A 12,899-nucleotide genomic window follows, 5' to 3' on the forward strand; every position below is an offset into this window, starting at 1 on the left:
AAGTAGTTTGTTTTACTATTTTCATGTGATCTTGTACTTCAATAAATCCTGACCTTTCTAAAGTTTGTTTTTAAAAAAAAGGTCCAACTTTGTCATATATGAGATTGTAATGTGTATTTATTCACATAGAGAACATGCAATGCAGGCCCAGCAATCAATAAAATATATATTATCTGCATCGATGCCTGCTCAAACAAGTAGTTTCAATGTTGTTCAGTTGCTGTTTCAAGCTTGCTCTATTTAAACCTTCACAGAAGACATGAAAAAAAGACTGTATTGGAATTGCTTTTTGTGATACTATAAATGTATTCACCTATTTTTTTCATTTTAAGAAACAAAATCCACTCACAACATCTTCTTTTGGAGCTACACTCAAAATAAGTATAAGTTATTAAAGTAAGAGTAAAAATAACAAATAAATATTTTCTTTTACAAATTTGACCAAAATACAGAATGAAAGAACTTGCACATTTTTAATTAATTCAGTACGTTTTTTTTTGTGTTGTTTTCATACAATCTTTCCATTGTCTGTGTAATTTCAATTGTCATTTGAACTAAATCATTAAAAGAGGTATGAACTGAAGGCTGTGAGAGTAAGATGAAATCTTCAAAAAAAATGCTAAATATACTCCATGACCATTATCTTCCACATGTTGTGTTAAAGATTCAATTCAAAATTCAATATTGGTCTTTTACTGATCCAAGCAATTGTCTTATTTGGGTTACTAATCCAGATACATTTTTGTCATCAGTGCTTGTTATGAGCTTGGCCTGCATGCACCTTGATTCAACAAGAGTTTAGTTCCCAGACCATTATCATTGTGTGTGTGATGTCTGTGTGCGTGTGCGCGTGCGCGTGTGTGTGCGTGCATGCGCGTGCGTGAGAGAGAGAGAGATTATGTGTATACTTCCTACTGTTGTATTCATCATGCATCACATGAGGACGCACATTACTGGTTTATTTACAAAACATATCCTGCTGACGCTAATGAGCCATGACCATCTCGGCTTCACACATTTCACATATGCATTGTCTTTGCATCTCACTGTTGACTTCACATTACCATCAAAGCAAACGGTGTCATACAATGTAAAACTATTAGCATGTTCTGCTGTGCAGCCACTACAAAACAAGTTAAAATTCTACTGTTGTTTTAGACTTTAGTTAGAGGCAATTCTTTGTGGTTTTAGAAGACATTGGGCCATGTTTTGCACCCGGTTTTAGGTTAACTTGAGCGTTGCGGAGCTCATTTCCTGACATAGTGCATCAGCGCAATTGATGACAGCGCAGGGCGTGGAATTCTAAACATGGTCTGGTGCATTATATGAATAACCAGAATCGTAACTAATAAACTTCAAAACTATTGCACTGGAGTTGTGTTACTATCCCCATATGGAGGAAATAATAATAAAACAACCTTCATGGGCATGAATAACACAAATTATAAGTTATAGAATAATGAATACAGTCCAATTTTATTTTCTCCCACTCCTAAACAGGTGAGTGCTGTTACTCACTCAGCTCTTAAAACTCTTTGCTGGACACCTCCACCTCTGGCGTTACTGTTACTGCGGGGTCTGAACCAGTCTGATCCGTACAGACTTGCATGTGCTCAGCTTAGAGAGGAACGTCTATTTGGGAAACCGGAGAAATCCCAACCGTCACGTCACATTCACCAAAAATTCTTGTCCTAGTCTGTGTAAAACTGGCACAGACAGCCCAACACGAGATCTGCACGTACGATCGGACCACGCAGCATCCCACTGAGCACTCAGGTGTCCAGCTGTGCGTAACCGTGCTGTGCTGCATGCAACTCATGCATCCTTGTTGTCTTGGACCTGATCTTGGTTTAGTCTGGTTAAATTGGCACAAGCCCATCTCGAGGACATACACTCCAATCAACGGGGAAACGGACTGAGCTCATGGCAGGGCATCAGGATATCACATGGTTACGCATAAGAAGTCCGCATACACATCTCTGCCTGTAAACTCTACACGCTGGGAGACAATCATCACCGAGGGCTCAGAGGCCCTTGTTTTGTAGTTTTGGCTTTCTAATGTTTGCTTTTTCCTTAATTCAAACCAGTTTCATCCTGCTTTTAAATATTTCTTGAGTTAGCTTGTTGAATTTTGGATGTTGTTTACCTACAGTGGCAGTGTTTAAAATGTTTTACTCCAAATATACAAAAACATGACATTTCGACTTGATGACACCTCCTATTTTTCCTCGCAGAATATATCCCCTTCATTTTCTGCCGGCGTTGCAAGGGTGCATTGTGGCCCTAGTCAAAACATCACAAACAGGCTTTCCAGACAGACTCCTAAAAATGTTTTTGTTTTTTCTGCCTTATTATATTATATACACAGAGATGAGTCAATCAGTCATATTTATATTTTTCCCCAGTTTGACAATGTTTGTAAAGTTTATAATTGTACTTCCTGGTTGGACATGGGCAGCAAATATGACATAGGTAGAGGTAATTTAACAACTGTCACCAAGCAACCATATTGTAAACAAGAGCCAAAATTCAGATAAATTACATAATAGTTATAATTTGACACCTGTATTTAGTTGAATGAGCGTTTTTAAACAGTCAGAAAATTGTATCAGTTCAGTGTAATTTATGTGTTTTCAATGGGACGTCGTCGTATATTGATGAAATACTGTAGGAAAAGGGATTCTGTTTTAGAACTCAGCACTATGTTCTGTAATTTTAAAGATTTGTTTTCAAAATGTAAAAAAAAAACCTGCAACTTCATGAATTCATTTTATTTATTTATACAGGGAATACCCAATGGAGAAAGTTGTCTTTTTCATGGGTATCCTGTTAAAACACAGAATAAGCAACAAACAATTACAGGATATACAAATAAAACACAATTTAAACATTCAATAAAATTAACAAAAACATAAAACACATTTACACACTAGGAGATGAATTACGGTAAATAAAATAAGTGCACTGGCATTGCTGAAGTCCTTTTTTCCTGTCTCTGTGTTAACACAATGTGTCTGTAAGACAAAAATGTCCTGAGACCTCAAGCGGTGACAACTTGACCTCAGATGCAGAAAACTTGCCAACTAGAGCCTAAAAAGGCAGTGCGGTTCTCTTCTTGCTGTAGAATGCATATATATATAATATCACCATAATCTAGAACTGAAAGAAATGTAGCCTGGATGAACTGTTTGCTACAATTAAAGAGGCATGTGTGGCTTCTACACTATACATGGTTACTAGAGTGTATTTGGGAGAGTAGCATAAAATTTGTCTTATTTGAATGTATTAACAATTTAAAATTAATACAGTTTTGTTGGATGGCATGAAAATCTTCTTGAATATTTTGAATCAATTAAGCTCAAGAAGGTGCCTTAGCATTCAGAATTGCATCATCTGCATACAAGTGGATGCTACTGTGCCTTGTGGAACACCTTTATTAAGGTAAGAAAATTCAGATTGAAAGCCATCAACAGAAGCAGCTTGAGCTCTATTTGTGAGGTAATCTGCAAAACATTTTTTTTTTTATTTCTATCAAACCCAAGAGTATCCAGACGATCCAAGTGAATACAATGATCTACTGAACTAGATAATGTGCAATGGCTGAAGCCATTGGGAGTGTCTGCATTCTTGTGTAAAAGCGCTTCATGTGTGTAGTGCCTCGGCTCCGTGCCCCCCCGGCCCCCCCGCGCCCCCCCGGCCGGCACCGGTGCGTGTTTACACAAAGGAAGAACTCATGAAACTGCGGAGTATCGTCGTCTTAGCCGGAGATCGTCACGTTATCCCGGCGGACATCCTAAGGAAAACGCAAAGTTTGACATGGTCTATAAGAGATCTTCTACTGAGAGTGTTTTTCAAACTTCCTATAAGTGATCTTTTCTTTTCTTCTGTGTCTACCTCTGTATCTACCTGCGTTGCATCAATGAAATTTCCCCATGTGGGACAATAAAGGAATATCTTATCTTATCTTAGTAAATACTTTATTCTTGTTTGGCTCGAGCCATGGAATGGAATGTTCATCAAGTCTGTTGTTCTTCCCCTGGTTTCTTATTCCTATTATTCCTATTCTTCATGTTCATACTTGGGCATTTTTGACCCCCTGAACATTGATGAAAGTCCCACATGGGGAGATAGACGCGATCGGCTCGGCCCAAACTCTAATGAAATGGAGCTTGCCTCGTGGATCCACACGGCCCGGCGCCGCGCCCCCAGGGGCAAGAATGCAGACACACAAAGATTTTATTCTTTAGAATAATGTCTAAAGAATAAAGAATATTCTTTAAACTTTAAAGTCTCTTTAGCTCCAGTACTAGTTTGTTTAAGCTGAAGAAGGAGAGGACAGACCCACGAGCTACGGTGGTGGACGCTAGGCGGTTGAAGGTGACCCGGTCTGGGAGAGACGGGAGATGGCGGAGGAGAGTGGATCGGTGGTCGAAGACGTTCTGGACGGCGTGGAGGAGCAGCCTTTTCTGGCTGCACGTGCCCGGAAACGTAAAAAGTCCCTTAGCTCGTCCGAGGGTTCTGGGAATGAGCAGCAGGATGAGGCTGAAGCTATTGATATCCGGGGTGAGAGCAGAGACTGTAAGGTGATCATAAAGCTTGCACAGGACAGTGCATCCTTTAAGGAGTGGAATTCAGTGGCATTGTCAAAGAGCCTAACTGTAGCTGTGGGAGTGATCAAGAGTGCGAGTGTCCTTAGAGATGGCTCGCTGCTGGTCGTGTGCAAGGACGCGGCTCAGCAACGGAAGGCGATTGGAACTAAACGTCTGGGTGGAAAGGATATTCTTGTGTCTGATGCTGAAAGAAACACGGTCAGAGGAGTTATCGTAGGTGTCCCTACGGCGACGTCTGTGGATGAAGTTAAGGAGAATTTGACTGGAGCTACGGTGGTGGACGCTAGGCGGTTGAAGGTGACCCGGTCTGGGGTAAGATGTGACAGCTTGTCGGTAATGGTAACACTTGAAGGGAGGTGCCTGCCTAGTAAGGTGTTCATTGGGTTCATGTGCCATGACGTTAGGCCATATGTTCCACCGCCCCTGCGTTGCTTTAAGTGCCAGCGCTTTGGGCATATTGCAGCGGTCTGTAGAGGGAGGCAAAGATGTGGTAAATGTGCAGGAGATCACGACTATGGGAAGTGTGACGTGGGAGCAAAACTGAAGTGCTGTAACTGTGGGGAAGAACATAGCTCTGCCTACGGGGGATGCAGGTTTAGCAAAAGAGCTGCTGAGGTGCATAAAATAAAGGTCTCTCAAGGTATATCCTATGCAGATGCAGTCAAGAAAGTTTCAAGTAACGAGTTTAGAGTAAATACCTGGCTCCCAGCCAGGGCGAAATGAGAAAGGCCAGCGTGGCTCCCAAGAGGTGTGAAGGTTTCAAGAGTGGAGGTCCCAAGTGTGCAGGTTCCAGAATTAATGAGAATACCCTGGTTGTGGATAGAGAGGATTTTGTACTCTTTATGGTGGATGTTGTAAACTGTGCTGCTCAGACTCAAAGCAGAACTGAAAGGATCAGGATCATTGCTAAAGCTGCAGGGAGATTCCTTGGAACAAAGGAGCTTGATTGGGCAGATATAGAAAACAGGCTAAAGGCGCTAAATGGGAGTCGGAGTGATGGGGGTCTGCTTTTGGGGAGTCAGGGTGATCAGAGTGACGAGATGGGGGTGGGGGTGGTCTCCTGTCCTCGCCCAGTCTCGTAGACGCACGGCTACCAAGCAGCGACATCAGTGGAAATATTAAAGCCTATGGAATGAAGCCTAAAGAATAAAGCTGTACGGTGGAAGCACTGAACGTCAAAGAAGGAGAGGAAGATGAAGAAGAGTCTCCCTGGAATAAAGCCGGTTGTTGTTGTTGTTGTTGTTGTTGTTTTATGGCGGTTGGCATCCAAGTGTTGCATTACCGCCAGACTTTATTCCTCAGACTTTGTTGGTCTCTGACACAACAACTATTCTAGTCACAAAGACATATCATGACCTCATGGGCTTTGTAACACCAAAGCAATGGAAGGAGTTCTTTTACGGACTACGACAGTCTGAGGACTCGGAAAAGTCTGAGGAATAAAGTCTGGCGGTAATGCAACAATTGGATGCCAACCGCCATAAAACAACAACAACAACAACAACAACAACAGTACTCTGACACACATATGTTACACACTGCATGTGTGTAACACATGTGTGTCAGAGTACTACATATGTTGTTGAAAATTTTCAACATTTGTTGAAAAATATTCAGCCTTCCCGCCCGTCCATGTTTTCTGCTGCGTTTTGCGGCATACCAATGGCGCTCAGTAATTCGCAGTTGATGATTGCGTAGTTTGCGACTCAAATAGTTGTTTGTCCTGACAAATTGCAAGATTGTGCTGAACGCAGACCTAAGCACGGAGAAAGGGAGAGAGAGCCTTTGTGACCCGGCTGCACCCACTTCTCCCTGTAGAGACGCTAGCATTAGTGTTAGCATTAGCATTAGCAATTTACTTTTGCAAATACTGAAAAATATTCTGGTATGTAAAAATGTCTAAAGCAATAGCCCTCCTAAGACGGTGAAAGCGATCGTAAAGAGGTATAACTTGTTGGTGAAAGTGTTAAGGAGTTGAAACGTGTCAAAAATCCTACAATCCTAAAATACAAGAACATATAGTGTCTGTATCATAAGCAGACGCTCAATCAAAGGCCTTTGACAAATCAACAAAAACAGTAGCACATTCTTCATGACTGTCTAATGCAATAGCAATATCGTTTAAAACTTTGGTCACTTCAGAGATTTAAAACCATGATAAATATTTACCACAGGTTTTATCACACCAAAGTAAGTCATAATTAGAAAAACATAACAACCTGTCATATTGACTTCAAGCGATGGCCCTTGTTTACAGTGAGTAAACGTAGAATTACCTCTATCTGCCACCCATGTTCAATCAAATTATAAACTTCACCAAACTTGTCGAACTAAGTAAAATATTGAATATAATGAGGTGACATTTTAGTGAAATCGGTCTTACTTGTCATTTACACTTTAAGCAGTCCTGTGCTTTGCTCCAGATTTAATCAATAGAACTTGAAGTCACAAGGATCTCAGTTACAGTGTCAAAATAGGATTATATTCAGATCAATATGATTATTATATTTCTAATTGTAATAATTGTGCTTCTACATAATTCTAGTGATAATACATTCGGGCACTGAAAGACGCTTTACATTGCATTATTCCTCTAGTTCACACCTGGTGATAAACTGGTTCAGCCATAGCAAGTAATGTTGCTAAGCAATACATATGAAACATTATTGCTCTTTTTAAAATGAATAATATATGGCACAAGCAGCTGTTTGGTTTGATTCAGTAACTCGCGTTTCTTACTATTTTTTACACAGACCTGACATTAATTAGAGCAATGGCCAAGGTCATCTGCCAAGAAAGAAGCTGTGTGGAGCTTTCAATGAAAAGTCTCTGCTGCTCACGAGGCATAATGTGTCACATAATGTGTCATAATGTGTCAATATTCACTTTCATTTACATGGGACGTGAGAGGCTCCTGGCCACTACATGTCCATAACATTAAGAGGGGAATAACTGAAATAAGTTAAATGATACAGCTTGATGGGTACACTTATTTTATGATAATAAGCAAAGAAGTCTGATATCTGATGACATGTGTGAATTTAGTGGTTTCTGTCTCACCAGACTCATCTCTTCAGAAGGCCAGCCCCTGCTCTGAAGCAGGGAAACCCTGTAACCCCTGTCTGGATGCTGCTAAAGCCTGTAATCTCAATGACACCTGTAAACGACTGCGCTCCAGTTACACCACCATCTGCTCTAAGGCCACACCCCCTCAAAATTCTCTGTCGAATCAGGAGCCCTGCAGCCGAAAACGCTGCCAAAAGGTATGAGACATTTAAAATGGGCGCCACCATATGATGTAATCTGCCTTCCGGTTGTATTAGTTAACACAGGGCTGCTGCCCTGGAGAGAAAATAAGTTCTACACAGACTAATAAGCAGTTTTCTGGCCGCCCACGCAATCGTTGCATTGTTACTTGTTGGTCACATGAACATTGGACATTTTATACAAATCAATCTACTTTATAGCATATTTGCGGCAAAACTTCCTCGTTCTCCATTTAAGCCAATGGAGTTCCCATTTGACCAGAAGTGCGATTACAACGGAAGTGCTGATCTGTGGCAATAAGAGGACGGGGCAGAATAAAGTGAATTGGTTTCAGAGTGATGAAAAATTGGGACTGTACCATATCAATTAACAATTATTTTATTATTATACTTCTGTGCCTAATCTGTTTTGCAACACTGTAATTTCACTAATGTGGGAAAAATAAAGGTTATCTTATCGTATATTAATTTAAATTAAAATGTTATTTCTACGAAATTGGCAAAAGTCCTCAAAAAGTTTCAAAACAAGATTCCTTCAAACTGTCCAATACTTGTGTGACCAGCTTTGTTAAATCATGTTTAATTGTGTAAATATTTGTATTTATTTCAATAATTATTATGATTGTTCAATCATGTGATAGACAATCACAATCTGTGAGTCCAATGTTAAGTCCTGAAGAGTTACAGCTTATGGCCTTGAAATCATTGTCCTCTGCTTGCAGGCCCTGCGTCAGTTTTTCGAGCGGGTGTCATGGGAGCTGAGCTATCCCCTGCTGTTTTGCTCCTGCCAGGACCAGGCCTGTGCAGAGAGGCGCAGACGCACCATCATCCCCGATTGCTCCCACCAGGAGAGGCACAAGCCCAGCTGTCTGGAACAGCAGCAGCTCTGCCGCTCCGACGCACTGTGCAGGTCAGCGCCGCTCTGTCTGTTACACCAACTACTATTACACAAACTACACACACACACACACACATGCACGTACACGCGCACCCACACACACGCGCGCGCACACACATGCACGCACACACATGCACACACACACCCACCCACACACACGCACACACGCACACGCACACACACACACACACACACACGCACACGCACACGCACACACACACACACACACACGCACACGCACACGCACACACGCACACACACACACACACACACGACTCTTGTTTCACTATTGATCTTCAGCTGAGAGAACTAATGAAATGTTTAATGATGAAGGGCTATATACTGTCACAACATCATGTTTGATTTAAGTACCAGTCTAATACCTCAGCTTTTGTGATAAAATATAATTTAATTTATGTGGCTTTTGAGTGGAGCTATGAGAGAGGAACAGAAAGTTCAGATTAAGATCAATCAGGTACAGAGAGCTCAGAGTGCTCTAAACAACCAAGGTCAATTTGTCTTTGCGCCAAGAACAAATTATGTTAGATTTTGAGACAGAATGTAAAAAACAAAAGCAAGCTAGTTTGAGGTGGATGTTTACATCATCTCTGCTGATCTAAAATAAGTTCAAACACTAATATTTCAGTTTTCTACTTGGTGCAGTTGAATACCTTTCTCTATTCTGCTCTGAGTGTGGTCAGACTGCACTGTTACATGCAGCAGGAATATGAGGATTTTTAAATTCTAATCAAGAATTTGGACAAGGCCAGTTGTCCAGTTTGCCTGGTATGCGTGTAAACGTAGTGAGTGAGTGAGTGTATAGATGGGGGATAGAGAAAAGAACAATACAAAGCTTTAGTTGTCCAGAAAAACCTACAGAGTATATTATGTCCAGTTCAAAATCCATTTATTGTGTTCATGTTAGACGTTTTGAAGCCCAGATACTTAGTTCTAAAGTCAAGTGGAAGCTAATACTAAAAACAGACTACAGTGATTTGTTCATCTCAACACAATAATTATGAACAGTGCCCCCAAAACATGCGATAATAGTGGGATATTTGGCAACCACACTTTATCCAGCAACTAGACAAAAGACAAAAGGTAAAAAAGAAACTACGGAAATCACATTGTATGATTTGTTAATAATATATTTGTATGTTATTGCTGCAAATGGCCCACCGAGACTGGGTTGGCCACTCAATGCTTCTTATGGAGCCACTCCTTTGTTGTCCTGGCTGTGTGCTTTGGTTCATAACGACCTATCTTCAATGCTCTGACTGATGGAAGGAGGTTGTTACCCAAAATCTCACAATACATGGCTCCATTCATTCTCTCTTTTATAGCGTGCAGTCATCATGTTCCCTGTGCAGAAACGCCCACCCAAAGTATGATGTTTCCTCCCCCATGCTTCTCAGTAGGGATTGTGTTCATGGGATGTACTCATCCCTCTGTTTCCTCCAAGGCAAGTGGAATTTATACCAAAAAGTTCTATTTTGTTCTCATCTGACCACATGACTTTCTCCCATGACATGGACATCTGCTGACTTAAACAGGGGAACCTTCTGTGCAATGCATGATTTAAAACCATGACGACGTAGAGTATTACCGTTCAAACTGTGGTCCCAGCTCTCTTGAAGTCATTGACTAGCTCCTCCCATAGTTCTGGGCTGATTCCCCACCTTTCTCATCATTATTGATACTCTACAAGATGAGATCTTGCATGGAGCCTCAGTCCGAGAGAGATTGACAGTCATTTTTTGCGTCTTCCATTTTCTAACAATTGCTCTAACAGTTGACCTTTTTTCACAAAGCTGCTTGTCAATTGCCCCGTGGACCTACAGGTCTACAATTTTGTCTCTGGTGGTTTTTGATAGCTCTTTGGTCTTGCCCATGGTTGTAGTTGGAGTCTGACTGATTGTGGGGTGGACAGTGTCTTTATGTAGCTAATGAGCTCAAACAAGTGCTACTAATTTAGATAAAAAGTGGAGTAGAGGAGGACTTTTTAATGGCAGACTAACAGGACTTTGAGAGCCAGAATTCTTACTGATTGGAAGGTGTTCAAATACTTATTTGCCGCAATAACATACAAATACATTATTTATAGATTTTAGATAGTCTCTCACAGTGGAAATGCAGCTACAATGAATATTTCAGACCCCTCCATAATTTCTAAGTTGAAGAACTTGCAAAATCACAGGGTATTTTTGAGGGTATTTGTTTCCCCCAAATCAGCAAATTGTATTTGATGTCATCTCTTGCCTCCATTCATGCAATTTTGAATGGAGTAGTTTTGCGGTTGAACTTGGCCTGACTCCCACTGCTCTAGTTCATTATAAATTCCCTGAGTGAATGTGAATGCAAATTACGTGTGGTAGAGTGGTTGAACTGTCCTGTCTAATAAAGCCTATGAGCCAAAACATATCAAATGTCTTTACTGTTTCTCTAAACTGTGTAGTATTTACAAACCCTATCAGAGATTATGTTCAGGGTTTTGTTAGTCATACTCAAGAAATGAGGTTGCATCCACTGAACTCTATTAAAACGCTGTAGTTTAGTGCAGACTTTGAATTACCAAGCAAATGTAGTAGTTGTATATTCTGTACTTGATGACAATATGTAACAATGATTAAATGGTGTGTTGAAGGAAGGTGGAACAGATGTAGGAACTGTCCTGCTCTACCATCAAGCACAAAACAAATCTAGTTACGGTAAATGTCAGGCGTGGATTAAGCTATGAGGTAGAGTGCTAGTCGTGCCTTTTGTCTCTGTACCAACAGTTTATCTGGAACAATGTTCTGTTGTCTGTTTTTTGTGGTGCTGCGTTTTTCACTACAGGAAAGACCCTTATCCATGTTTGGTGTGGTTTGCGTTAGATTAATTACTTTTAACTGTTGCAGTTTTATTTACTCCCCTGTATGTGGTCATATACTTTGATGTTGTTTTCATGATGAGTGAATTATATTCTAAGGTTTAATGGCAATCATTAGATGCAAGAAGAGAACAGCACTTTTGTCTGTGTACAAGGCCCTAGTTGGCATTTTGCCTGATTATTTATCAGGTTTATTGCATCTCAGGTCAAATATTCCCCATTTGAAGTCTCAGGATCTTACAATCCCATCATATCAACACAAAGACAGGCAATTTTGAATTAAATAATTTTATGCCTTTTAATGATTTTAAAGGACTGCCCACTGTGCCAATGCATTTATTTTATATAATTTTACCTCATGTTGTATGTGTAAATGTGTTTTTGGTTAATTTTATTGAATGTTTTATTTGTGTTTTGTTTGTTGTTTATTTTGTGTTGCGTTTTAACAGGGTACTCATGAAAAAGATAACTTTTCTCATTGGGTTTTCCCTGTATAAATAAAATTAATGAATGTTTATGGTTCGATTTTGAAGCAGTTAAGATTCAGTTCGTAAAAGACACTCTGTTATTGTATTGTTGTTGTGCTGAGATGATCTGTACAGTGTTGAGAACATCCTTCTAAGCCCTCTGACAGCCTGTGCTTTAGAGGTGGAATTAGAAACAAGTCTGCCTGGTCTCTCCTGTGGATGCACTGTGTTTTGTTGTACTGTTTTACTATATAGTGCTGTTTGAACAAAGAAAGCTAAATCTGTACTGGAGAGCAGTATGTTATTGAGTGAATATGCACCTACAACACACAGAGAAGTCAAAGGCATAAATCAATACTCTAGGAAGAAAGGAACAGAAAATTCTATTACAAAAAAACTAAACAAAAATAAAATAAATACACTTACTCGAGTTGGACAACAACGACCTGTTTGGACAGAAATTGGCCTGTCAGCACACGGTGTGAATCACATTATATTGGGTATAAAGAAAATTCTAAGGATGTTCACACAAGTTTAGCCTCCATTAACCTCCAGTGGAGACTGGAGCAGCATAACGACAGGAATCCTGCAGGTCTGAAGAGTCGTACAGCCTCTCAGCATCTCATCCATGACTGTGCAGAGCCAGGACCAGTGCTCGAGGGCTGTAATGACTGACACACAGTATAATTAAATGTTCCCTTTGCCACGAGTAACATATAATGACCCACTGAGAGGGTTGAATTTTTTGTGACCAAAGCTTTTTTTTATTTCAAGCTGAAGATGTAATGA

At 40.4% G+C, this 12,899-nt stretch overlaps 1 protein-coding gene across 1 annotated transcript in view; it reads left to right on the forward strand.

Annotated features, from left to right (window-relative positions):
* Window positions 1-12,899, forward strand: part of gfra2b (GDNF family receptor alpha 2b) — a 65,881-nt gene that overhangs the window by 29,857 nt on the left and 23,125 nt on the right. The window contains exons 4-5 of the mRNA XM_072454184.1: window positions 7,674-7,873; window positions 8,599-8,786. Of these exons, the coding sequence (XP_072310285.1) occupies window positions 7,674-7,873; window positions 8,599-8,786 (388 nt within the window). The remainder of the gene's footprint in view (window positions 1-7,673; window positions 7,874-8,598; window positions 8,787-12,899) is intronic.

Source organism: Eucyclogobius newberryi, unplaced genomic scaffold (genome assembly GCF_026437365.1).
Source record: "Eucyclogobius newberryi isolate DKJ021-1_F unplaced genomic scaffold, fEucNew1.0.hap1 SCAF_2, whole genome shotgun sequence".
Classification (NCBI taxonomy): Eukaryota; Metazoa; Chordata; class Actinopteri; order Gobiiformes; family Gobiidae; genus Eucyclogobius; species Eucyclogobius newberryi.